Below are 27,215 nucleotides of genomic sequence, written 5' to 3'. Positions count from 1 at the left end.
TCTTTTTTTCCAGCTTTATTTTTTTCCCTGTGAAAATGCAGGTCAAAACGTTAATTTCAAGAAATCACAGTTTTATAAAGTGTCATTCATTCAATACAAGCTAGTCATTCCATCGTCTTCACCCACGCCAGTACTGCCCATCCCAAAGAGATTATCAGCTTCATATTGCTTTGCCAACAGTGATTTTTCCAGACTTTCGGAAGAAGCTACACGACAAGAGCCATCTGTGTTTATCACTCCTACTGCTATTTGTCCTCCCTACCCTGAACTGGGGTTCTGTCCTGAAGACTAGTTATGTTACTACACACAGTTTCAGCCAAATTTTAACATGGATAACAAAAAGCTTTCCTGACTTTCTCTTCTGTCAGTATTGCACAGCTAGCCTTGATCTGGAAACTGGACTTTTTATGCCTGGCACAGCAATAATGACCAGCCAAATTAAGAGGAAACTGTCCTGGCAGCAGGAAAGAGTCGAGGAGATCCCAAGCTGGTAGGTAGCAAAACCATGGAAACCCTGGAGATACTCCTGAGAGCAGAACCACATTTCAGGACAGTAAGAAAGCACCAGTGGTTTGTGGTATTAGCCGAAGTGTCTTTCCCATCCGGCAGGGACTGCTGATGCCTCAGCCCGCTTGTCTGGCCGGCTGTCACATAGAAGATTTGTTAGGTGGAAATCTGCAGCCTCACTTTCTCACTTGAGGTGGCAGCAAAATAGGACTGAAGGTTTTGGACAAAACGAACAGGATGGAGATACTGGCTAATGCTGGTGTGAGAGTACAGGAGAACACGGACATCTCCATCTACCCAACAAGGACATTCTGGGTTCACAAGGGTTTTCTGCCTTTCACCCATTCGTGTAGGTGGCCCGAGATCAACGTTAATGCTATAGATGAAGTGTAAAGCTCAGAAGTCCTGCAAACAGAGGGCTGCTGCATCCTGCCCTACTGCTCGGCAGAACTTGAGTCTAACACCAATGTACAAAACCGTACACCTGTACATCGAAGCATTTTGCAGACAACAGTGAAAGCCACGAGATGCAGCCTTTGGGAAGGGAACAGACCATGCTTTCGTATTGACACATCACCAACAGTGATGTGTCATATTGACACATCACCAACAGACTCTTCTTAGAAACAACCAACAGGTTTTTCTCCTCCCCCCCCTCAGAGGAAGCCTAGGAAGGGTGCCAGGCGTGGGGAGATTGGTTGGTGCACTGAATATGTGCTTGGGAGCTCCTGAGAAGGCATTTTGATCCCTCCTGCTCCAGAGCCTACAATTCGTAGTAGTTTATGGCATCTGAAAAAACAAAATCGAGCCAACCTACCCACTCTCCCCACTCCTTCCTGGAAGAGATGTGCGCAATGTGTTAATTGTTTACTAAAAAGACTCTTAACGTGGCATTTCAGCTATAATTAGGTGTCTATTTTGGACAACGTATTAAGTGCTTTAGAACAAAAAGTGCTGTAAAAACTATACCCATAGTGGTGACAGGTTTAATTTTTCTTCAAGAGTTCCACTTTTTTATTGCATCACAACTTTAGTTTTCTGATTAGGGATGTCACTGTCTAGTGTATAAAAACCAACCGATGTTCTGGGAGACCAAAGGGAAGGAGTATCAGTTGCGTAAGGAGCATTGGTCCTCAAAAAGGGAGGCCCAGAGCATAACTTTTCCCAGCTACTTTCTACTTTTTTACTTGAGAAAACTGCAAACGCTCCTGCCCCATTGTGTCCCCCAGAACCAGCACGGATCCAGCAGGGCCCACCTTGCTTTTTGGGAGCCATTCCTCTACTCAGCCTGGATGTAGAAAGTCCCTGCTCAGAGGCCACTGTAGTCACAGCACACTGGAAGAGCCACAGCAGATCATAAAGTGACCGTGATTTCCAGACGTGCAAGGACTTCGAGCAGCCCTGAACAAGTACACTCATAGCTTACACCTCCCTCTGGTTTTGTTCTGGGTTACAGAAGGGCTGACAACACCTGCCCATCTGAATTTGACCCGTGCAGTTTCAGTATACTCCAAACAATTCACAAATCAGTAAAAAATAGTTCAAAGCTTAAGGCGTTACGGGCCCAGCTGCCCATCCCACTCCTTTAACACGTTTTGACATAAGGGGAGCAGTACGAAGCCTCGTGCCAGTCCGTAAGTGCTGGTGAAGACAGGCTGAGCTAACACACCACGCAGAACTGGGGCACTGATCTCCAGCGGAGGGGCCGAGCAGCCGGCCCGATTGATAGCTGGGAGTGAGATTTTATAAACGCTGCAGCAAAACTCAGACCTTGTCTGAGCTGACTGAGCCGCCGGTCCTTCCCCCTCCAGGGGGAGCTGCCCGGACGGGACAGTTCACGTGAAGTCCCAAGTCAGCGGTGGGAAGAGGACGGAGGAATACAACCCCTTCACCCTGCCCACCAAGGAATACCCTCCTCCTGCCCTACCTGCCAGACAACGTTGGCAGCAACACCAGAGAGAGAGCACCAGCTCCTAAGTCGGGGAGGAGACCTGAAGATGAGAGCTGCAAGCAAAGCTCTTTCTGGGAACAAAGTTCTTTTCTGATTCAAGAAGGAAGCGTCTGCGGGGAAGGGTGGGAGGTGAAACCAAGAACCCAGCTAGTTACTGCTGTCGATTTTCCCCATGCAAAAGGCTTGAGGTAGAGATGATGCTACCCAAAGCCTACAGAAACGTTAAGTTTTTCCTCCAGCTAGAAGGAAGTTAGCCAGCTCCCCTCGGCACAAACAACCACAGCTGCACTGAAGATACCCCAACCTCCTCCTTTGGGCAAGCCCAGCAACTACCGGCTTCACCTCGGAGGCTGAGCAACAGGAGTTCTCATCCAATCCCCCTGTTCTCCTGAAAAGCACAGTCGCATTCCTCTGAAAAGCAGGAATTTCCACCCGCCATTCTCAAGCTCAACTTAACACTCACACCCAAAACAAGTAATTCCCGCTGTTCTGGGGAACATCTAAGCTCAGGACATGTCTTGGAACTGGATCAGAACAGACAACAGAAGTGAGGCCCGAGAGCAGTGAGCTGCTGAACCGCTATCCTACTTCAGCACAAAACACCAGCAACTGCACTTGGTGCTCCATGGCAGGGGTGGCTGGAAGCTTTTGCAATTCCTTCTTTCAACAAGGTAAAAACCTCCAAAACAGGAACGGCTTTCATGGCCTGTTCTCCAGTTGACCGTGTTTGACTCGCCACGTCCAGCTGACGCTGCAGTCAGGGGCAAGGGTGCACTGCAGCTCAATACCAGAGTCAGGGACCTCCATGTCGTAGTGAACTGGCTGGCCTTCTTTAGTAACCAGACTGAAAGCAGGGACTGGTATCTGTGAAGCAGAACAAACAGATCTGAGTGGCACTTCAAGTCTCTTTCAGAACATAATATCCCTCTATCAAACCCAGCAAATAGCTTCCCAACCCAAGAAAAGCTCCTGGAGAGAGGCTTGTGCTTGGCAGGAACATCCTAACCTTCTTTTGTAAGAAAGTATCTCAGAAACTCAACTAGGTCGCATGCACCCTGCTGCCAAATTGCCTCACCCAAGTTTTTGACCACTGCTGGTGGTTCCTGAACTGCCTATGTTTGAGCACTGTGAATTCCTCTGCAGGCTAGTGATATTTTGCTTTGTGATGTCCAAGAGAACGAAGTACACCAAAGAGAATCAACACCACTAAAACATTTTCTGGACTTCTGCAACCTCTTTGTTTAGAGATGATCACCACATTTTACACCCAGATGAGTCACAGTGCCACAAACACTCAGGAGTTTCTTTCAGGGTCTGCCAAAGAGGCCCACAGTGAGGTTCACTGGAGTCTGCCAATATCTCCTCCAACCTAACAAGTTAGAAGCATCACAGCCAAACACAGCCCGTTTCCCATAGCTGATATTACTGCTCTTGATGAAAATGTCATACAGTTTTTCTTATTTAGGGAGAGGGGAAAGAATTTATCTTTATAGTTGAGGAGAAGGATTTTTAAGCTGCAGCACAGGTACTTTCTAAGATGGAGATCCCTATGTCCCTATGACAATTAGCAACGGCTTATGATTCAGAAAACATCTTCTGGTATGAGCAGCAGGTATGAGCACTCATAACAGCAGGACTGAAGTTATGTTGCTAAACGCGTCGTTAGGATCCTTGAATGGACTTCTGGGTCACTGGCTTTAAGGCATTATGAGGCTGCATTACAGGAGAAATTGCTTCTCAGACGAAATGCTGTACTTAACTCCCAGCTTTGTGTCTCACCTGGCTGCTTATCCCAGTGGCAACGTCTCCCACCTTTGTCCTGTGGAAATCCCTGATGTGTAAATTTTCTCCACTTAGCAACTGGATCTGGATTTTCACTCCTGAAATGCGCAAGAGAAGTCATTAACTTCTGCTGTAGGCATAATGACTTCACAGTCCAACACAGAAAAACTGACTAGCAAGGCACATACATCAGAAGAACTCGTTTTTGTCATTAAGCATTTAATTTACGTAGGTCTTTCGCTGAGCATGGAGGCTTGCTGACTCACAGAGCAGAGCTGGGTTTAGCAAGAAAGCAGCTGAAGAGATGTATTGATTTGAGATGAGATGAAGAGATGATCGAGGGCACAACATGCCCTCAAAATTACTTTGTAGACATTTATGGTTATAAAGCATATATTCTTGCGCATGGCAGCTGCATGAGGCAAGGCATACAAAGCTGAACCAGACTCCGTGCATTCAGGAATTTCTCTGGCTTTTACGAGACTATACAGACTTGAGTGCCTTCCACCCATCTACGACTGGGGCAGACTTGGCCTCTTGACAACCCATGCGCTTTTAGGAGTGTTTGTGCTGACACAGCAACTGAAGGATAAGAAGAGCTCAAAGACTCCATATCCCAGACCCTCTCGATACGGAGAAAATTATACCTGACCATTTATCCAAACTTTAGAAAGTCAGACTCACCGTTGAAATAGCTGGGAGTGTCCGTGTGCCGACTGCGGTTCAGCAGGTTGTTCCAACTGAAGCTCTGTCCATCTGTCTGGCTGTTCCAGGAATGAATCCCAGAGCTCATAGTGTCCCTCAAGCTGTGAGAAGCCTTCATGGAGTTCTGCAGAAGTAAGCACAAGTTTGTCAAAGGCTCCTAAAGAAAATGAGCTTGCATCAGATAAACATTAAAATAACCTCAGGAAGAAAAAAGTAGAAATCCACAGGGATCTAGGCTGGGACTTGAGTTATTCAACATTTACCTGCCATCTAGAAAAGGGGACGAATAGCAGTGCAACAATTTGCAGACATAGTAAGTTATTCTCAATAGTCAAATCAATAAACAGCTGAAGAGCTGGATGAGGAAAAAAAGGGTTTTATCGTACTTAGTGACAGGAGAATATAGTATAGCATCATATAAAATTCTAATGTCAATAAGTGACAAGTAACACCCAGGAAAAACAGTTAACTGTACATAAAAAAATACGGACCCTACATTGCTGTACCGCTTGGAAAAGTCTATACTATCTTAGAGTCATAGAAGGTCAATCTGACAATATCAGCATAGTGGTAAGTACCAGTCAAAAGTCAAATTAAATGTTAGGGTTAGATATTAGGAAAAAAAACCAAACAAAAACCCAGAGTCACATCCCACGCTGCACACCATGCTGTGTCAACAGCTGAACTACTGTGCAGAACTCTGCTCAATGCTCCTCAAAAAGCATTAGAAGGCTGAGAAGAGGAACAGAAATCGGAGACAAAGATGATCACAGTCAGAAATTACTCCTGTAGATGGCAGGCTACACAATTTTGGACTCTATGTCTTTGAAAACAATGATTGAAGGGCTTACGTCCTTCCCTGGTTCAACAAGGCTTATTCAGTGTTTCTCACTGGTATTCCCTACCTTATGAACACCAGAGGTAGAGCAAACAAAATTAATTAAGCTTAGTATTTAAGTAACTTAGACTATGTAAGTCATTGTATGAATAGGTTAAAAGAAGTTAATGGAGAACAGATCCATAGGCTGGGAATGAATATCCAAGAGCAGGGTCTCTGTTCTTCTGCCCTATTCTTCTGGTCTTTCCCTAAACATCCCTTTAGTGGCCATGGCCAGGAAGAAGACCCTGGGCTGCACAGCCATTTGGTCCAACTTGGTACAGTTCCTACGCTCATCACTGCTTCTTCAGTTCCTTTCTTCTGCATAGAGAGGGTCAAGGCCGCTGAGATCTTCCATATCCACACACTTGATGCTTACTCTGAGTATACAGCACCGGAGAGCATCTGGAGGAAAGGGATCCATGCTGGACAGTAAACTAAAGAACAACTAGAATCCTAAATACCCCACCGTCCAAGAACAAAGATTTCTTCCCAAGGTACTCTCCAGCAAACTGGGTGTCAAACAGCAGCAACAAACACGAGAAACTCCAGATGTCCATTGGTCACAGCTTGCAGTTTCCCAGAGGTGGTTACCCTGCCACCCCCCCGCCCACAATAACACGGCTAGCATCCATTTATGCTCACCTTCTCACTGGCATCTGACACAAATGGGCTGTCGATGCTGAGACATGAAAGCATTTGCTCTTGCTCCTCCAGCGAGTAAGGCTGTGAAAGGCTGTTCAAAAACAGTTCTGCAAGCAAAAGGAAAGAGAAGGAAGACATTTCCTGTGATTCCTTTCATGTCTCCCTGCTCTAAACAGTTGCTGCAATTAATACCCAAAGCTTCTTCAGCATTATCTAATGAACATTGATATTAGGGTCTGCAAAACACGACACACAATTCCTCTGCTAAGTAGAGGCTACGGCCACCACTGTGAAAATAGGGAAACTGAGCCAGAAAGGCCAGATGAATTGTGCAATGACATGCAAAATGCCAGAGACAGGACTAGCACCCAGAATTTCCCAGTTCTTGCCTATTATGTCCCCATCAGTCTTCACTCTAGATCCATCCATCCAGGGAAAGGTCAAACTTATGTACTCAACTCTTGCAGTAACTTGCACTGATAATAGCCAGACCTGACAAGGCTGTTGAAGATCCAAAGCCATTTGAGAAGAAAGCTGGCCCTCAGCAACGCCTAAAATGCCATTCCTCAGTTCTGCAACAAGTTACATTTCAAGACACTTTTTTCCTAGCTTGAAGTTTTCAGTTCATTTACAAAGAGTAGAAAATATGGGATAAAGAAAGTGCAAGGTTGAGTTATACTGGGGCGATGGAACTGCACTATTACTTCACTGATTTTCACACTGAACTTACTGCTGGATTTCAAATTCTGCATTGCTGCTGGTAATCACATTTGTTGGCTGGTGGCTATAGGTTTTCCAATGCCCAGAACAGAACAGTTGCAGACTGATTTTAACCATACTGCTTCATTTGACATCTCCCATCCAATGGGCTTATCCCTTTATTAAACGAATTATGTTTGAAAACCTAAAATTTCAGATGAATTTGGAATTGCAGACACTGTTTATACAGTGCACATAAGCACATGTCTGAAACTGGCTGTTTTCTGAGAGGTTCCTGCACCTCTCACAGAAGTTCGCTCCACTGTTCAGAGAGTGGAAGGCAATCCTGACCACTACCTTTGTGGCATATTTAATTGGTTAAGAACTACTAGTTTTGGTAATTTCAAGGAAGGCTGAGCAATTTGTGTAACGAGAGAGGAACTATGAACAAAATGACATCTAAGCTCAAAAACCAGAAATAACTGTCAAGAGGCCAAAAGAAAGCAGCTGTATTTTTATCATGCTCTCAAGCAAAAAGCTGAATTCCCTACATAGCACATCACTTACCTATTTCCAGCTGCTGAAGCTCTTGTTCTGAAATGGTTGTTGCTCTCTCCACATGGCTGCAGCTCTTCAGGGGGAGAGGAGTCGAGGAGAGAGGTGGAGGATCCCAGGTCTCAGACAACTCCTTGCACACATTCCAAGGGGTTCCCTCGACCTCCTCTGTTTGCTCCAGAGATGGCGGTGGTAGGACTGGGCTCACACAAGAAACTTTGACTGCCAATTTTGGGTCAGAACCAGTCTCAGAAACTGGGCTCACTGTGGGGGACAGGGACGTCTGTGGATTGTTTTCTTTGTTCAAAGATAAATGTCTAGGCTCTCTGTATTCGCCTTTCCAGGGGCTTGTCACACCTCCCACTATAAAAACAAAAAGCATACAAACTTTACCAAATAAAGAAAAAAAAGAGGTAAAAGTTTTCTTTCATAATAAGAGTTTCTGAACTGTATCTTGCTGTAAAATGCCCCGCTTCTTCAAAAGACAAAACCAGATCACCTCTACAAATTCTTGCTGTATTACAGAACCTTTCAGCAGGATTAAGCTGAAATAAACTATGGAGAGTCTTAGAGGCAAGACTGGGCCACAAGTATGAGTTACAGTTTAGGATGCAATAAACCTCTGCTTTCTGTTTTGCTGCATACCAGCCTCTAGCTCACTAGACGCAGTTGATACTTCAGCTGAATACGAGCCCAGCCACAGCACACACCTTTATAAACCCACATAAAGCACAACATCGTCTACTTCAAGCAGAGAAGGGAAAAGAGCATGTGACAGCACACAGGAAATTTTAATTTATTTGGGTGAGAAACACCCAGCTGCGGGCAAAAGCTATCAACCCCAAAATATACATCTATGCTGAAGCCTGTGCAAACGATAAAACATACTGATAAACATACTGAACAGTAAAACATACTGATATTTCCCATAGGGCCACCCTGACATAACTAGCAACTGGCCACTTTACCAGTGCGGGTAAGAAGCTTTAGATACAGGATGTTTCTACCTTCTTCAAGTGCGACACTGGTCTTAGTTTTCAGTTCAGACGCAGATGCCCTCTGAACAGGCTCTTTCTCCAGACCCATTTTAATAATCTCAGCAGTGAGAGGGTTGCAGGAAGGTGGAATTTCCCTCAGAGGAGGTGGCTCTTTAGCTATCTGTGTAACAAACAGGAAGTGAAAGAGGTTAGACCAGAGAGGCTTCATTTGATTTCAGAAAGGTTCTTCCCACCCTGAGAGCATTTCCAACTGAAATTACAGCATTAAATGAGAGACCTGAGCAGTACTTTTATTACAGCTGAATGGCTAAAAAGTCACACCCAAGTCATAAGCAGGATACGAAAGAAACAGCCCTAATACACAGCCGTCTAACAGGCGTAAGAAATGATCAGCTTCCAAAGCAAGGTTGGCATCATCATAAATGCCCAGCTGGCTCTCAGCCAGCCTTCCTGAAATGACTGCTCTCTACCTAGGTATAATGAGAATTTGCAGGCTTACGTACCTTTTACTGGAGATACGTTGGTTCACTTACCTTTAGACAGAGCGGGTGATTGTAATACTGGGTCCAAGGGTGGCACCCATTAAGCATGTGCAGCATCATACAGCAACTGCTCCAGACATCCACTTTGGAGTCACAACGCTTCCCCATGACCACCTCCGGAGCCATATGAGTCTCTGTGCCAGGCACATAGTTCCCTAAAACCATTCAAATGAAAACTCACTGCATGTAAACTAGATGATTGTTTCAGTGCAACTGCTGGGAAGCCTCCTTGTCTTTTCAGTTAAAGTGATAAACAAGTCACCTTAACCCAAAAAGCAGCATTGTGTGCTCTTATAAGCTGTTCAAAGGCTGTATCTCCATATCAGTCTCATCCTTTATACACAGAATAGGTATTAAGCTCCCCTTCACAGCAAATTTGGGAGGCAAAACATGACGCTCCATTGGTGAGCTCGGCATTAGAAAACACATCCTTCTCTTTCAACAGCTGCATTAAGAAGCATTGTAAAGTTTAACTGCCCAAAAGTCAGTGAGGAATTTTGCTTCGGTGGAGGTCAGAATTCTTCCCCAGCTGTTTAGTGACATTACATGACAAGTCAGAGTTAGATTTTTAAGTTTCGACGTGGTTTCTTGCAGGGACAAAACACTGAATGCAGTATGCTGACATAATCTTACAAAAAATACAACAGCCTTCTAGACTGCGAGACAAAGACCACCTTCCAACCTTAAGTTCATTTTAGCTGTTAGTGGGATACATCACAGTAATACCAATAAATGTGACACTATGAGCAACATTAAGTCTGGAAAATACAGTTGCTTGCAAATGAGCCATATGTAAATGTTCAAAAAGAAAGAATGAGTCAGTAGGGCAATTCTTTAGAATTGCAGCAGAAAATCCTTACCTGTGACCAAGCACTTTCCCAGGCCATCTGGATGAAGGTGAGCAGAGTGACCAAAGTCACACAGAAGAGCCCTGCTCCCATCATCAGACAAGAGCACGTTTTCCGCTGTCAAGGAGAAGTTTTTAATCGGTCAGTCTCCTCTGTATTACGGTCACCGAGACGGAAAAAAGTCAAAAGCCCACACAACTACTGTTTTTTGAGCCCAAACCAAGGTCTATGACTCTTATGGAGTGTCACTGGCTTAAGCGAGTACACAACTATAATTATTTCTACTTATAAGCTACCAATTATCTCCCCTGGAGATTCCTCTACCCCAGTGGTGGGGCAGCCTGGGCAAACAGCCTGTCAGACCCACCGGATGACAGAAGGAAAGAAGTGACAAATCGTAGAATCATTAAGGTTGGAAAAGACCTCTAGGATCATCTAGTCCAACCGTCAACCCAACACTTCCATGCCTGCTAAACCATGTCCTGAAGTGCCACATCTACACGTTTTTTGAAGTCCTCCAGGGATGGTGACTCCACCACCTCTCTGGGCAGCCTGTTCCAATGCTTGACCACCCTTTCAGTAATTTTTCCTCATATCCAGTCTAAACCTCCCCTGGTGCAACTTGAGGCCATTTCTTCTCATCCTGTCGCTAGTTACTTGGGAGAAGAGACCGACCCCACCTCGCTACACCCTCCTTTCAGGCAGTTGTAGAGAGCAATGAGGTCTCCCCTCAGCCTCCTTTTCTCCAGACTAAACAACCCCAGGTCCCTCAGCCGCTCCCCATCAGCCTTGTGCTCCAGACCCTTCCCCAGCTCCGTTGCCCTTCTTTGGACACGCTCCAGCCCCTCAATGTCTCTCTTGGAGTGAGGGGCCCAACACTGAACACAGCATTCGAGGTGCGGCCTCACCAGTACCGAGTACAGGGGGACGATCACTGCCCTGCTCCTGCTGGCCACGCTATTGCTGACACAAGCCAGGATGCCGTTGGCTTTCTTGGCCACCTGGGCACACTGCTGGCTCATGTTCAGCTGGCTGTCAACCAACACCCCTGGGTCCTTTTCCGCCAGGCAGCTTTCCAGCCACTCTTCCCCAAGCCTGCAGCGTTGCATGGGGTTGTTGTGACCGAAGTGCAGGACCTGACACTTGGCCTTGATATAAATATGATATGCCCACCTGTTTAGAACCAAGTTAAGCCCTAATCTCAAATGTAGAGCTGAAAAATCTAGTAAATAACCTTTTGCCACTCAGTAACTTAATCTCCAAGCAGTTTGCCTCTTGTAAGAAAAAGGGAAGAACAAGGTACCTTAAGTACCATCCTACCTTTTACGTCTCCATGGAGAATGTTTTGAGCATGAAGATACTCCAAGCCCTCTAATGCCTGGCCCAAATAACTGAGGGCTCTGTCCTCTGGCAGGCAGCCACTCTGTTTAATTAGCTGACCTAGTGAGCCACCTAGAAAGGAATCCAGAGAGTCCATGTTAGCTTATCTTCAAATTCTTCCCAGCATCATCAGCGTTCCTCGTTGTTTCTGATGAAGAAATGAGAACTGCCAGGTCTGACAGCCCTTATCTTCCACACGTGGGTCTGTTCCTTTTGTTTATTCCCAGAGTTCTTACTGCCCACAGAAACTGGCCTCTTTCATGAAGCCTTTTGCTTAGTGTCAGTTTAACGGTGTTGCTTTGTATCAAAAGCAACTACTCTGTGATCAGATCAGATATTTCTAGGTGCTACTGATCACCAGCCGATTCTTCACAGGCTGTGTTTTCCATGGTCCTGGCTTGAAAAAGAGCATCAGGCAACGGAAGCATCTAGGTTTGCTTATACAGTATCCCCTGTTCCAGTACAATGTGCTTTACATGGTGCCATGCAAACAAACATGAAAGCAAAAAACAGCACCAGCCGTGTGTTTTAGTGAGAATTTGCAGCTGCTGTTCAAGAGATACACATCTTGAACTCAGGTGAGGCAGGACTGGAAATTATTCCCCCCACAGAAAGACCATTGCTAGACACCAGCAGGGGTTACACATACCTATCCCAACCCACTCAGGAATTAACGCTAGGAACACTCTGGATACATCAAAGAATTAACAGATTTAAAATTGGGGCAGGAGGAAGATCAGTGTCCACTGCATTCAACAGTTACAATGGTGCTTCCATTGTGGCTGTTCCTTTCTCACCCTCCATCAGCTTCATGAAGATGGTCACCCAAGGTCCCTCCTTCACAGCTCCATACAAGGGGACAACTTTAGGACTTGTTATTGCAGCACACGTCGTTAACTCCTCTGCACGGAAGTGTTCAACTTGTACCTAGAGAAACAAAGAAGAAGCAGTGAACAAATTCTGTGATGAATCCTGACAGAATTGTCCCTCTGATGCTTGGGTCAGAGTGTCCTGCATTGTTTAACAGCAGAGGCACAAGGACGACCTTCGTTAACAGAAATCAGTGGGTACAGCAATAAGTTGGAACACTCAGAACAATTCTGAACAAGGACGATGAGAGTCCCTAAATCCTCAGTGTCTGAGCAAAGTGAAGATTTGTCAAAAAAGATGCCAGGTTGCAATACCTCCAGCTTATAGTTGAGTACTGGTAATCTTCAGGAGGAAGGTAATTTCTGTCTCGGTTAAAAAGATAATACTGACAACTTAAGCATTCTGCTTTCATGAAAGAGGAAAAAAAATTAAGGATGGTGCAGTACTTGGGAAAAACAGAACTCCTCCAAAACAGGAGGGAATATGAAATATGGCCACAAGCAGTGATCTACACTATCACCTTTTTAGGTGGTACTCAGCCTGCCAGAAAAATGGTTGAAGAAAAACTCTATTCACTAAGTTCGGCCAAACAAAATAAAACAAGAATTTGCCAAAGACCAGAAGGAAAAGATGAGTCATTAAGATTCTGGTGGGAAAAGGATGTATCATGTTTCTTCACTGTCAGCAATCCAGCTATAGCTAGTTTTCTTTAATCTCAAGAATTTGGAGAGCAGGTGCTTACAATACCAAGCATGGTGAAAGAAGGTCAGGTAGTCCCCTTCTAACACAGGCAGACAGCAGTAACTGAAGACAGTTACTGCTGTAAAATGAAATATGTCATAGTTAAGTGTTCAACTTGCATGTTAGAACTCACTGGTTTAAGAGTTTGGTCTGAGAAGATGTATTTCTGATCTACAGAAGTATTCTTTGAAATCCTCCAGTAATTAGGAAAAAAAAATTGGCATTTTGAAAGACTTCAGCTTCTCCTACTCTCATGTCTTCCTTTTCAGCACAACCACTCCTCCTTCCTGAAAACATACCCCACTAGTAACAGCTATTTCTCCTAAGACTGTATTTGCAAAATGGATAATAAATTTAAGTAGTTACATACTGTCAGAAAACAAGCTGGTCATGTTGCCACAAAATTCCACACCTAAAATGTGAGGATGCAGAATAGGAAATAATTTTCTAAATGCTTTAAATACGTTTGCTTCTATACAGCTGACAAATGAAATGGTTAAAATACTGGACAAGCTGGCTTAGTCGTGCCACTTACCTCTTTCCACAGTCAATACATCAAGTTGAGACCAATGTAAACATGAAAAAGCAAACATTTTAAATTGAAAAATGCAAGTTCCAATTATTTTGCATATAATACTTTTGTACTCAAGATAAACGCTTCCCACACACTTTTTGAAGTCTTCTATTGGAGTAATATGAGAAGCATCCATTCACAGAGATGATGAAACTATTCAAGTGTTAAGTTCAAACAAAATGGTTTACATTCTCATCATCTACTTGCACTAACGCTCTGCCTTCACCTCTGAGGCCCTCCCATGGCTGCCTACAAATCACTACCCTGACCCAAGTTATATTCCACACGCTTCATTGTCGTATGACAATGGCATATCTTGGCGTACAATAGATTATTATGCCAACTTCTGGAAAAATACACATCCTTTGCTGCACCTGTAACAGAATCACCTCATTACAACATGCCCGTATTGCGTAAGACACTCACTGACCAGACGAAAGCTCTCTCCGTTTTGAGTGCCTACCGACTGCCTGATTTTTTTCCTTCTTCATTCCTTTTTCAACAGAGAAATACCTGCCATGTCACCATTTACACTAGACGTGTTTTAAGATGAGAATAGTTAGATAAGCAGGCAACTCACACAGCCGTTTCTCCCCCGCAGACTCTAGGAACACACTTACAATCTTTCTAAAATCTCTACTCTTTCAGCCTGTCTCAGCACAAAAACCAAGACCCCTTGCAGCACGCTTTGAAGGCCAAATGAACCTATTTCTGGCTGCTAAGCCTGAGCCCCTGTGCACATACAGGGTGTCCGTCTGCTTCTTCTCTCCATGCCATCACCTTGAACTTCTTCCTTGGACATAAGCACAGCAGCATTTCACTGTGACTGTACAATAAGGTACCTACAGTCCATGGTAGCTGGAAGGAGAAGACTTTTTCTCCATATGCCTTCTTGTGTCAGGACCCCCCCCCCCTTTCTCATACATCATTACCTTTTTGGCAGCACACTGAAATCCCGTCTGTTTGTCCTCTATTTTGTATACTTCTCCAAAAGAGCCAATGCCCAAAGAACCATGACACTTGGTCCAATGAACCTCTTCTCGGTACTCATAATCCACTGGCTTTAGTTTCTGGAAGTTAAAATCAGAAAACAAGATGAAGCAAGGACAGAAACACTTAACTGTTGAGCTCCACAGACAGAGACCAACATTTTCAGAAAAAGCACAACGATAAGACACTGCCGCTCCTCTCTAAAAATCCCTGTACAAAATTACTTGTCATGGGCTTGAGATGAAACGATATGGGAGGACCTACTTGATTTCTGTGGGCTCTGTTTGATCTAAATGAGTGCACCCCATTGAGTGCACCCAAGAAAGACCACCACTATTTGGATAGCTTTGGAGCTCTAAACTATTCCCGTCACATGCAGGACATAACTACAAAGCTAAATCCTACAAACAAAACAAGATTCATGTGACTAAATGTAGACATCTACATGCGAGCTAAATCTTTTTTACAGTCAGTAGACTGAGACAGGTAAGTGACACCCTGAACTCCACCGACAATACTGACACGGTCACGCTGATTCCAGTGAAGAGTCCTCTAAGAGGAGTTTAAGGTGGCAAGAGAGAACCGAATTCAGAAGAAATGAATCATGCCTCTAAGATTTACATGCATTTGCTATGCCCAAGCCCTGCGTTTGGCAAGGGACAATGGGCGAGTTGCTGGCTTCCTACCAGAGGCAGCAGACATACTGTTTGCACCTTCCTGATCTACATGTCCCTGGTTTCTGTCTATGTCACAGTCCAGGTCATCTATAGCAAATAAAATATTGCAGCCTGTTCACCTGAATGGACTGGGTTCTTTCACAGACAAACAGAGAAGACATGTTTGAAGACTGACTAAGCACGGAAACACTTCTCATAGACAAGCATGCATATTTTGTGAATGAGCGAACAAATTAGAGCCACCAATCTAAGACAAAGCTTCATATCCTTTGAAAAACAAAACCACATCTTTAACTAGCAGTCTCCAACCATATCAAGAACCATTCAGAAAATGCAGTCTTGTTACAGAGGCTAGCACATGGATGCAGATTCTCTCTCTTCTGAAGCCCAGGAGAAACTCTGCCTTCCATGACACTAGTGTGGTAGGGTCAGAAGATCACCTCATTAAGTAGCACGCCTTCATTTTCATCTGCTTCATGAAATTGTTCTTTCGGGTCCAGACCACCTCCTTTCCACGTCTTGGCTAAGCTGGCTAAATTTTGTGGTTCACCGAGACTCACGCTCCCCTTCAAGGCATCTACCAAGTATTCTTCCACAGAAATCTTGTCCAAACTGGTTTTCATGGACTGGTTGACACATTTGGGGAAACTATATTCTAAGTTTAGGCCAGATAAGCGATGCTCACTGTCTTGATAGTTGAGACCACCATGGAAGTACGTCTCCAGAGCATTATGTTTCATGGCATGGAGAGCACTGTCCAGATGTGGGAAATGAGGGGGTATTATGTTGTAGGGAAAAGGATGGAGAGTTTCAGGCTGTGGAACACTGTCCCTCTGATAGTGCCGCTTCCAAACATGATTAAGGCACTGAATAGGGCTTATCAGTTTGTGCAGTTCTGTTTTGTATTGGGTCCTTGGTGAATGGAGTTTGCCCGTAGACAGAACTTTCTCGGGTTTCTCAAATGGCAGCGGATCATAGACCAAGTCCTTGTTAAGTTCTGAAACCCAAAAATTGTGTCTGTAAAGAGTATTTTGGTGTGATTCATCCTCCTACAAAATAAAACAAAACAAAACAGCTGAGCAGGAACCTCAATATAGCCACCCAAAATTCAACCAAGAGTTGTTAGGAGTTTGCAGGGGTCCCAACAGTACAAAAGGAAGGTTTGAGGATTCTCACCTGGACGGGAATTGGGGTGCAGCTCTCTTGTTCTGGAGTTCTGGGACCTCGCCTGCCAGCAGCCACTGTTTGTATTTTCAGCTTGGATCTTTTCTTGTGACGTTTCTTTTTCGTCTTACCACGATGCCTCCCTCTCCAACAGGTAGGTGCCATCTTCCCCTCCGTTGCATGGGCCACATTGTTAGGGATTTGATCGAGACTGTCTGACCGGCTATTGGAAACCAAAATGCATGAAGTCTCTTAGATCTGACGGTGAAAGCACACCTCCAGTTAACAATTATGATCACAGAACAAAAATTAGAATCAGCAATTCTGCCTTCCGAGATTTAAAGAATAGAGAATGATAACATAACTTCTCGCCTTCTAATATGTAGCATTTGTAACTTCAGTATCAAGGCACAGCAGTATACCTGGCACTGTGAGAAAGAAATGTGGGGGGTGTGTGGGGGAAGCAAAGCATTAAGTCTCCCAGTATTTGCAAATTCTGCAAGGAACAGCAAGTCTAGGCAGCAAAGTAAAGGGAAAAGCACTTAATGTCTCCAGGTTACTTTGAGACAGTTTGTGTCTATGAATTATAGTGAACACAGAGATTATGTATAAATGCAATCTATTTTTAAAAATTGTTAAAATTAATAAAAGTGCTCACAATATAAACGTCTGCTCTATTTGAAAGAAAAATGGGCTTTGCACCAAAGAAATGGATGACTACGTGCGCTCAAATAAAATAGCTTCAAAAAGCCAAACTGTTCTGGCATGTAAAGCTCAATCAATATGACTTCTAGGAACGCATATATATACAAAGCAGCACTGGCCAGCACACCAGCTGGGGGTCTATACAAATAGATGCAACTCTCAAGAGGAACATTTGCCTGCAGTTATTAAATACCAATCATAGTAGTTAGATTTTTTAATCAAGTTGTAAGAGAAAGCAGGATATTTGATCTTCAAATGAAGAAATCACAATTTCTCTGTTGATCCATGCAGTATATCATCTGCCTTTACTGAACAGCGATGCAGTTCCCAGCCAGCATTTTTCTCTCCATCTTTTCCTGCTGTTTCAGTGCACCACTGAATGCTAAAAGATCCAGTAAAGAGAGTTCTAGGAGATGGCTTTACCACGTTGCCTTGAACCTGAACATATAGCTGGCATGCATTCCACATAAAACCCCTAAGAAATGGTTCACTCTGCATTCCTTTGGTTGGTTCATGGGACAACATCATCATAAAGTCAGTGGGCAATGTCAAACCATATACCTCACAAGGCCAGCTTCAGTGTCTGAAAGCTGCCAGAAAACAGGCAGCACCTAATTCTATATCCCAGTCACCCACTTCAGAGAGCGCTGGAGCTGTTTAATAACGCTTTACTAAAGCTCCAGTATGTGCCCCAATAGGGCACATATTCTTCATGAAGAAAAAGTGGCTCACTCCCAGATGACTTCAGAAAACCAAGTCCCAGGCCCCCATTTTTCCATCGCAACTGTTACTCCCTCTTTACCACTTTCAGCTTCTCTTCACAACTCTATTTCTGTTGCTGATGCTGTCGTTAAGTAAAGGTTCTTCTCTCATCCCCTTTTGTTTATCCTCCCCAGAAACGAAGTAGTTCCTTTTTCTCAGGACTACTTCTAGCAGCAGCCTAAGTTTCCCACAACTTTTAAAGGGGATGGTGTAACATGGTTTCAAAAGCATCAGGACAGTTCAGTTAAAAAAGACTGAAAGCTTTCCCTTGGATCCTTTTACTTCAAGCCCATGAACCTCAAAAAATGACTCGGTCATTTCAAAACAAACGTGACAACCCAGAAATAGAGGCAGAAGACAATCAGCAGGCATTGACAATAAGACAATGCAAGGCGTTTTGAGTGGTTTGTGCTTAAACTTCTATTTTCTTCTAACACAAAAAGGCTTTGAGGAAGATGTTTGGAGAAAGACACTCTCTTCCTGAACCTCAGACAGAAAAGCTAATTCAAACAGGAGTGCTTTTGGAAAAAATAGTGTAAGCACACAGAGCCAGGGTGATTTGGAACAAGTCAGCACACACAACAGTGAAGGTGGGTATTCAGGTTAAGGGGTCTCTCACCTGTAACGCTTACTATGAGCAATAAAGGATCTCTCTGACAAAGTGGGGCTGAACTCCTGACTGTTTTCACCTGTGTGAAAGAAAACAGCATCATCACATGTCTTCAATATTAGGCAAAGTCTCTCCTGGTAACAACTGGACTAAGAAACAACTCTACCAACTTGCTAAACCAAGCAGTGATCCAGACAAATCACCACACCGTTGTGCCACATCACCCACACTATGTTCTTCCTCCCCCAGCATTAGATAGCTTAGCAGCACTGCGATCTCCTGATCCCCCAGCAGTATTTTGTTTTTCTTCTCTTTTCCCCCCTCTTTTAAAGCACTTTCAGAAGTCAGCCAAGAACAGATGACCCAGCAGGACACAGATTTATAGTCAAAGCAGCTAGGTGCAATGGCCACATGCTGTTCTGTTATTTATGCTTTATTCAGTGGATGCTGCCACATTATTAGGAGATTTCATGAGCTTCCTAAATAGAGACTGGGATGTGTCACCAACTCCACCCCACTTGGGATTACAAATAGATTTCAGCTCAGCTCTCCAGGAGTGCAAAGTGAGTGAAATCTCATACCGCATTACACATTCCTTTTTCTCAATGAAGAGCAGACCACCCTGCTACTTACATTCTGCTTGGGCAATAATAGAAATTGATGCACAGCCTCCTTCTGTTTCTTCTTTTGCTGTTCCTTTGGTGATTACATCACTCAGGATTTTCCACTGACTGTGAAAGATGACCTTCTTTGAATCTTCTACTTTGCAAACACTGCTCTGCTTTTCACTAACTGTCTCGTTCAGCCCCTTGGTAGCTGTGAGCTCCTTCTTCTGCTTGACGGCTGGATCAGGAGCTCCTTGGCATGTAATTCCCATCACTGCCATTTCACAGGTTCAGAGAGTCACTGGGTAAGAATAAAAAACCAAAGCAAAACACTTGTCAAAATACTTAACTTCACAGGCAGAAGCAGCTTCAAGTTCATGAGAAACAGGAGGCTGCTGAAGGTATCAGATTACCAAATAATTTAAACCAAATCAAGGTCCTACCCAGCCTCTGAGCATGGAGCTGAAAAAGAACCCAAGACTGCCAGCTCTCCATCCCTGACTTGTACCACTGAAGATCTGAATAATCAACGTTACTCTCAGTACTAAAAATATGAGACCACACAGGTTTCAAAGGGAAATTTATTTCTAGGTATATTCCCTTAGCTTAAATACAAACAGTGAAACCAAATAGAAGAGGAAACTCTTGTATCACTAAACAGGAAGAATATTCACCCAAAAAAAAGAAAAAAAGAGAAGACACCAAAGATTTTCTCCTAGAGTGCACCTAGGAGAAATTACATCGTGCTCTCACACCACAGAAAATGGCCATAAAATCCTACTAATTGCTTTCTTCCTTGTACTCAAGTCACCCTCAAATCCATTTCTCATTTTTCCTTCCAAAGAAACAAGGCTAGACAATCAGCCTGCCCATACATAACTCCTCCCTCGCTCCCCTTCCTTCCCCTTAATCACCAATAACTTTTGAAATACTTGGTCAAGCCTGACAAAAGTAGAGCTCTTCCAGTGTATCGGATTAATGCAAGCTGGTGTTGGAGAGAGGACAGCGATGGTGCTGGAAAAGACGATCCCCTCCGCTTGGCAGCAGCTGGCGAGTCAATCAGCGCAGGCTGCTAGCTGACCAGTTAGCGTAAATGTAGCTCCAAACAAGTCCCAGCACATGCCAAATCTTGGCCAATTGGCAGCGCAGAGGAAGGTGGAAGGGAGCCAGGGGTGGAAAGGGAGAAGCATAAAGAAGCATGGAAGCAAGGCACTGCGGGACAGGACAGGGGTATATTGTGGGGTGGAAGTCAGGAACGTGGAGAGTTAGGGGTTCCCTACAACCACACTGAACACAAGCCCACAGGAAATGATGGCGTTTGTTTAGCCCCGATCCCCTCACCTTGGATGCTGGAAAAGTTAAAGCAGTTGTTTTCTTTTAAACCAGAATATGCTCTATTGCCCCTTAACCGCAGAGGTCACTTCCTCGTGCCAGTCCTCTCACAGCTCAAGTGCAAAATCTTAAAATTAACATTTCCATTAAACAACCCATGAAAATTCAGAAACCTTAGCAAACACGTACAGTTGTTAAGTACCACGAACCCAATATAAGATGAGGAGGAGGGACATTTGAATGGCGGCCAGCAAAAACAAGATCTCAGAACTATTACAGGAGCACATCTTTGAGGCTCATCAGTTTAAACCCGCACCAGGGATTTTCTTTTCCTTTTTTCTTTCCTTTCCACCCTCCCCGAACAGCTGCCTGGGGCAACAGGACATTTACTCTAACAGGCTCCTGGCAACACAGAGATCAATCAGGAAAATGACAAAACTAGTGGGTGCTCCATGCCTAAAGGGCCACCAAAGAAAGGGGAAGGGAGCTGTTTGGGAGCCAAGTGCAGGGACCTTGGTGTGATGTGTAAATGAGTCACCTAACAACCTGGCAGGTATACAAGGCAAGTCAACAATGACCACATTCAGCGGCTAAACAGAGAACAGCTGCTGTGCAAAAGAAGTGCTGATGACAGTATCCCACTCATTACGCCCGTCCTGCTCCCTCTCCTCTACAGAAATTATGTCAAATCTCAGTGCTGTAAAATAATCCCTTGGAGCAGCAGAAAGAGAGCCTGCCAGATGACTAACCCAAGCCACCAGTGACCAAACTGACAAGTTCAGAGCTATTTTTATACTCACTCTCTCCTGATTTGCATTAACTCTGTCTCTCCTTGCCCTCCCCTCACCTTCAAGGACCTTCAAGGTCTGCAGCACAAACCCATCCCCATCGCCAAAAAATAAGTAATTCTACAAGTCACTCCTCAGCTTAGTTAAAAGACAACAGAGGGAGGGGAGAAGCAAAATTGCAAGTCCCTGTCGCCCTCTGAAATGGAAAAGAATAACAAGGAAACATTACTGAGATTAAAGTCAACAAAGCACATACCTCACTTGCCGACAAAAAAAAAAAAAGAGAGGTAGCTATTGTAAGCAACGTCCTCTGACATAGCAGCCGCCAGCGCTCAGACAGTTTAATGTGTGACTCAGGTCTACAAGGCTGTGTAGGCACAGAAGCTGTGAGCCCAGCCCAGTTTAACTGTTGCCGCACAATTTTCAGGTCCCTATAAGAATGAAAAACCCAACTATTTTTATGGTACATACAACAAAGCGTTGTTGGCAGAAGTTGTGATTAAAAAAAAAATAAAATCAGAACTTTTAAATAATTTTTGAAGCATAACTTCTCTTGAAGCTACATATTCAGAACTGAACAGGCTAGACTCATCTCTGTGCACATGGAGGGGGTGGCAATCCAGAGAGGCGCAAAGCATTTGTAAGCCCCATTAATTTGGACGCAGGCACTTGGTCCCTCAGGCCCAGTCCCTGTGCGCAGCCCTTCTCAGGGAAGCTCTAGATAAAAAGGAGCCTTGGGAGCAGTAAATGGGTACCTGAGGTTCCACGGCAAGACCACTAAGAACAGGATTTACCCACATGAGACACGCTGGAGCTGCGGTTTCGGCTGCCTATTTACTTGCCACTGCTCCAGGATGAGCACAGCTTCCTGTACAGACATAAGTTATGTACATGCAACATGAGGAGCTTCAAGTTTTTGAGCTGGAGGGTGGTTGTTTCATAGCCCAAACTGCTCCTCTGGTTTTCAAAACCTCCTCTCCCTCATCCAAGTCACTTAGATTCAACTGCAATTCTTGATTTCAGTATCCCTGACTTTCTTCCTTCTGTAGATGTGTGTATGGGCTCATTATTTCCAAGGAAGAAAGGGGAAGTCGGGCAATGATGCAGTAGATAAAAGTGAATACTACACCCCTAACCCACAACGGGCTTTTGCTAGCAGCATTAAAGACTACTTGCTCCTTATCTTCACTAAGGTTTTACACTCACCTCTGGTTAACTAATGTTAGTTCTCACTACTGTAAAAAAGAAAGTGTGTTTTTACAGAATGAAAGCCAAACACAGTATCAGTTGTGCTGTGGAGGCACTGGTCCGATGGCAGTGGCAACTCCTCCCTCAAATAATGTTCGTGCTTCTGTGAGAAACTAATATACTGGATAAGGTCATCCGAGACTTGTGGGGAGTCAGAACTAAGGAGACACTCAAACATTACTAATATAAGAGATAACCATGTGTTTTCTGTTCCTTTAAAACCTCCTCCCTCCACCCTTCTCTAAACAAGTCCTGGTTCACCCTCTTCAGCTCTTCCATCTCAACTGGAAGCTATTTGTAGCAAGGACCTTAAAAGAACATTTCTGAATTTCATGAAGTTACTATGTATACAGAAAGAGAGACTCATAGTGGGGAAAAAGTAATGCAAATACCTCTTCAGCACTAAAACACTCTGCAGTACACCATCATATGGGGTCCTGCTTGGTCTGCCTGGGTCAAATCTCCCTTGCCAATGGCTTTTTGGAGAATTTGAGTTAACACTTTGTGGAGCAGCCCATAGGTTTGGTTAAAAAATACTTGGGAAAGAGCTTTAAACTACACATAAGACTTCATAAGTCAGCTTCAAAGTATGCACATTTCTTCTCCTAGTCTGAGTGCGAATGTTCAGCAGCAGTTTCACATTGGCATTTAGTTTGAAGAAAAAAAAAAGAAAAAAAATCATGTTGTCTCAGTGAGGTTTCCCACTTCCTTATTGAGAAAAGTTTTATGAACAATGCATTAACTTAGGTTAGCCTTCTCTTTTGCAGCTGCTACTGGTTTATTAAAACAACACAACTAGCATTTTAGCAGTGTTGCTTCACTGACCACTACAACAAAGCAACAGCTGGGAAGAGCCAGAATTTATGCATCACTAGGGCAGGGAACATCAACTGAGGAGAAGAACAAACACCTTTGGGGACCTTCCAGTCCTAACAACTCTCAGTAGGTATTCAAGAAAGTGCCAAGTCTGCAGCCAAAAGAACCTATTAGCTACAAAATCATCATACAAATACATCAAACCTTGTCAAAAAACACACGTGTCACCAAAGAAAAAACCAAAGATGACACTTGCTAAAAAAATGAATCACACTAAAGATCTGGTTTGGGGCCCAAGGAGTAGATATGTATGTATAACCCTTTCAAACGCCAGGCACCACTTCCCTTTGTCCCTGCCTCCTCGCCACTCTTTCTCTGCTTAGATGCTACCGATGAGCTTCCTTGCCTGCCCACGTTTCAGATGGAACTGAAATTAAGACGGTTCCGTTTTCGGCCATGTCAGTTTAAGGCATATTATTGTAGCATGGGCCTGGGGTGGTTATTTAAACAAGCCCAGTGCTGTCAGAGAGGAGAAGTTTCAATTTGTGTCAGAAGGGACTTAAAAAAAAAAAAAAAAAAGAGTTGTAGCACTCAACACACACCCCTACCTTAAAACACACTTAATGCCATTTTAAGTTAACATGTTTAAGAGAAAAAAAAAGACTTCCCTTGCGTATCTAAGAGTTCCAAAGTAAAAATAAATAGAATGCCTGACTGATTAAAATACTGGTGAGTCAGATCACCAGTTGCTATTCCAGGATGCTCACAGCCTTCACCTCCTCTTCTTTAACCAGTGTTATCCATTTGTCTGTGGAAGGGGATCCTGTACAGTCTTGACTGGCTCTCTCGGTCTCTCACGTGTTGTCAAATACTGCTGCACACAGGTTTACCTGAAGATCACCAGGGAAAGCTAAACCTTCTACCCACACCACCACGGAACTGCCTGCTTGAAGGATTTCACTATTAGCCTTATGTTCATGAGTAAGTTACGTTACAAATGATAATAAATATGTAAACATATTCTTTAAAGTGGTTTGATAGTAAATACTTCAAAATCCTGTTTTGGCCATTTGTATTGCTTACTGTAAACAGCAGGATAATGAGCTTCAACTGTCTTTTTAGTTGCCAGACATTAGTATATTGCAACAGTTTGGTTACAAAGTCTGTAGGAAAATATTTGACTGGGTTTAACCATCAGCAGAATTTCTAAATGTATCTAAACACACCTATCTTCATTTCCTCAAGTACAAGCTTGACTACACCTCCCCCCTTAACAATGCTGTTCACGTTGAACAAAGATATGAATAACACCTCTGCCCAGAGTTTATAAACATTACCCCAGCCCCATTCATTCAAAGACGTGGCTAATTTTTCCAAACTGCTTTGCAAACAAGCATAACAGAAAGCATCAGAACAAACTTCGACCTGACAAGGTTGTGCTTTCCAGCCTGGCTGAGCTGCTCCCATGCGGGCTTTCAGGACACTGCTTAACGACATCCTGATTTTTAAGACCCGCTTGTGGAGTGAAGCTATTTCCTAAATTATAACAAGATGGTATAATAAAGCACCTAAATGGACAACTTCCAACAATAACCACAAGCACACATTAAAATCAATTCCGTCCAAGCAGGCAGGACCAAGTTTTCAGCGGTTATTACTATACATTGCTTTGCAGCTTGACATTTTCAATCGCATTTACAAAATGCCATGCAAGTCTACAAGGAAGCAGTAAGGCTGAAAAGCTCGACAAAAGCAAAAGTTTAGTTAAATGTAGTATAGGTAGAAGCATTTCTATGTAATGTTAATTTATGACTGATCCTGCAAATTCAGTTATGATGATTTTATACTATAAAGTAGAAATATGAGCTGATCGAGTAGTTTCTAACTGCCCATCCTGAGCAAACTCCCAAGAGACAAACTCTCTTATTAACTGCAGAAGAGAACTGCCTTTTAGACAAGACGAGGCCCATATCCTTCATGGCCCAGGGCCCTGATGTCACTAAACTGTGACCAGCAAAGCCCAGTTTCCTACAGATTAAAGTCCCACACGTCTAGCCCTCACAGGCCTCCTTCTGGTCCTGCCAGGCATCCTCTTGACCTCCCCTCCCCAGCATCTCCAGACCCTTTCCTAACTCGGGGGTCTTTTACTCCGAGTCAGCTGCTCTTCTTGGAAATTGGAGATTTTTCTGTCTTCCAGACCTCTAGCCCTCTGTCTCCGCTGACAGATTTGACTGACACTTGCCAGCAAACTTCAAAAGTGGCAGAAGGAAAGTTAAAGAGACAGAATGGTCACGTTTGCCAGCCAGAGTACTAATTAGGCACCACATCACTGTTAGAGCAAAAGCTCAGCTTTACCTTCTCACATTTAACACTGAAATAAGATTCAGGACAGACAGTGGCAAAGTTCATTAACTCCAGCGATGTTGGATCAGGTCCCACAGATCCTTTAGGTTTTTTGGTTGTTACATGTTTGTTTGTTATACTCCTTCTTCACAGCATGCTATACAAAGATTCACTCTCTTATAGCAGTTAAAATTTAATAGTTAATAGCAAATGACTCATTCCAAAGGAATCTAGTGGCTGTGCCAATAACAGATTTTAACTTAGTTAAAATGCAATAAAGCAGCACACTACAGACACATATTTCAAAGCCCGATTCGATTATTTCTTATCGCTAATGTCACAGCGAAGAAGGTGCAAGTTATTACTCATAAAAGAGTTCAGAAAGCCAGTTGAAAAAGAAATTTAGACGTTGTTTATGGATGCTAGTTTCAGATTGCTGCTTCTTACATGTGCGAAGCACTGAACACATGTTTCTAATGCAACCGATTAAAGTAGACAGGAAGCATCTGAGATCAACCACAGCAGCAACTTATTAATCAGCAAAGAAGCATTTTAACCTTTTGCCAGAAAAAAAAAAAAAAAAGTCGCGTCAAAGAGAAGCGCTAGGGCTAAATGTGAGAGGCGAGCAGACAGGCAGTTTAACTGAACTTCAGATCTTATTCAGTTGTATATTTTGATTAGCTGATCTCGGGCCTGCCTCCTCCTCCCCTCTCCAGGGCCAGGGATCGCTTTGGAAAGCAGCGCCTAGCAACACCCAGCGAACGCGGCAAAGTCGGCGGCTTCACCTCCTCTCTCCGGCGGCACTCCGGGACAGGCGCGGCGGGCAGGGGACCGGGGAGCTCAGGAGCCGAGGAGAGGAGCTTCCGAGCAGGCAAGTGACATCTAGGCTTTAAAACACCACACAGACAGAGCCTCAGTGCTCCGTGGCGAAGCGGGCAGCGCGTGCAGACGAGGGAGAGCGGCGGCGGCGGGTCCCGTTAGCCGGGAGGCACCGCTCAAAGCTCCCCGGTGCTCCCGGGCGGACAGGGCCCTTTCCCGCGGCGGGCACCGGCTGGGGGGCGGGCTCCCCTCCCGCCGGGGCCGGGCGGCGAGCAGGGGGCTCCCTCGCAGCCTCCTCCCGGAGGCGGCGGCGGAAGCAGCGGCGGCGGCGCCGGCCGGCAGCGGGCTCCGCCAGGCCCTACCGGCGAGACGCGCCCCGCGGTTCCCGGACCGAACGCCGCCCCCCGTCCCCCGGATCCCGCCCCCGCGGCGGTGGCCGGGCGCAGCCCCGCTCCGCGCCCCCCGAGCGGCGGCACCTACCGCTGCGGCCCGGCGGCACGGCGCGGCCCGGCCCGGCACGGCGCGGCCCCTCAGGCCTCCTCAGCGGCGCTCCGCTCACTGACAGGCGGCGGCCAGCGCCGGCCCCGCCCCCCGCCGCCGCGCAGCCAATCGCCGCCCCGCCGCGCCGCGTGACGACGCCCCGCTCCCGCCCACACCCGCCGGGCGCACCCCGCCCCGCCGC

The 27,215-nt window shown here is 44.8% G+C and overlaps 2 protein-coding genes across 6 annotated transcripts in view; one reads left to right on the top strand and one right to left on the bottom strand.

The window, feature by feature from the left end:
• On the bottom strand, positions 1–27,098 carry MAP3K14 (mitogen-activated protein kinase kinase kinase 14). 5 transcript variants are annotated; one of them, XM_075523124.1, is made up of 17 exons: positions 27,014–27,092; positions 26,500–26,601; positions 19,216–19,488; positions 18,592–18,661; positions 16,518–16,728; positions 15,782–16,390; positions 14,607–14,744; positions 12,287–12,416; positions 11,430–11,561; positions 10,122–10,226; positions 9,253–9,416; positions 8,729–8,879; positions 7,734–8,084; positions 6,468–6,574; positions 4,925–5,069; positions 4,238–4,338; positions 1–3,322 (listed from the first exon to the last, which is right to left on the bottom strand). In XM_075523124.1, the coding sequence occupies exons 3-17, from the start codon at positions 19,466–19,468 to the stop codon at positions 3,158–3,160; spliced, it is 2,832 nt and encodes a 943-aa protein (XP_075379239.1). In that variant the 5' UTR covers positions 19,469–19,488; positions 26,500–26,601; positions 27,014–27,092; the 3' UTR covers positions 1–3,157. The 5 variants fall into 5 exon arrangements, with proteins under 5 accessions (XP_075379239.1, XP_075379240.1, XP_075379241.1 ...); XM_075523125.1 differs by having other exon boundaries at positions 26,500–26,596; positions 27,014–27,036; XM_075523126.1 differs by lacking the exon at positions 26,500–26,601 and having other exon boundaries at positions 27,014–27,098.
• The window catches only part of MYO1D (myosin ID), a 196,340-nt gene continuing 195,482 nt past the window's right edge, over positions 26,358–27,215 (top strand). Inside the window, exon 1 of the mRNA XM_075523120.1 lies at positions 26,358–26,585. The gene's annotated coding sequence lies outside the window, so the exon portion shown is untranslated. The remainder of the gene's footprint in view (positions 26,586–27,215) is intronic.

The sequence above is a fragment of the Mycteria americana genome, chromosome 22 (genome assembly GCF_035582795.1).
Source record: "Mycteria americana isolate JAX WOST 10 ecotype Jacksonville Zoo and Gardens chromosome 22, USCA_MyAme_1.0, whole genome shotgun sequence".
In the NCBI taxonomy this organism is placed as follows: Eukaryota; Metazoa; Chordata; class Aves; order Ciconiiformes; family Ciconiidae; genus Mycteria; species Mycteria americana.
This window is presented reverse-complemented; position numbering and strand designations above follow the sequence as displayed.

What these genes read in the sequence shown, in the direction of transcription:
- MAP3K14 (XM_075523126.1), bottom strand. Translation starts at nt 19,468, where the DNA reads ATGGCAGTGATGGGAATTACATGCCAAGGAGCTCCTGATCCAGCCGTC. An exon ending in TCTCCATGGAGACGTAAAAG is followed by an intron (nt 10,227 to 11,429) that starts GTAGGATGGTAC and finishes TCTCCTTGACAG; the next exon opens with CGGAAAACGTGCTCTTGTCT. An exon ending in TGTCAGATGCCAGTGAGAAG is followed by an intron (nt 5,070 to 6,467) that starts GTGAGCATAAAT and finishes TTACTTCTGCAG; the next exon opens with AACTCCATGAAGGCTTCTCA.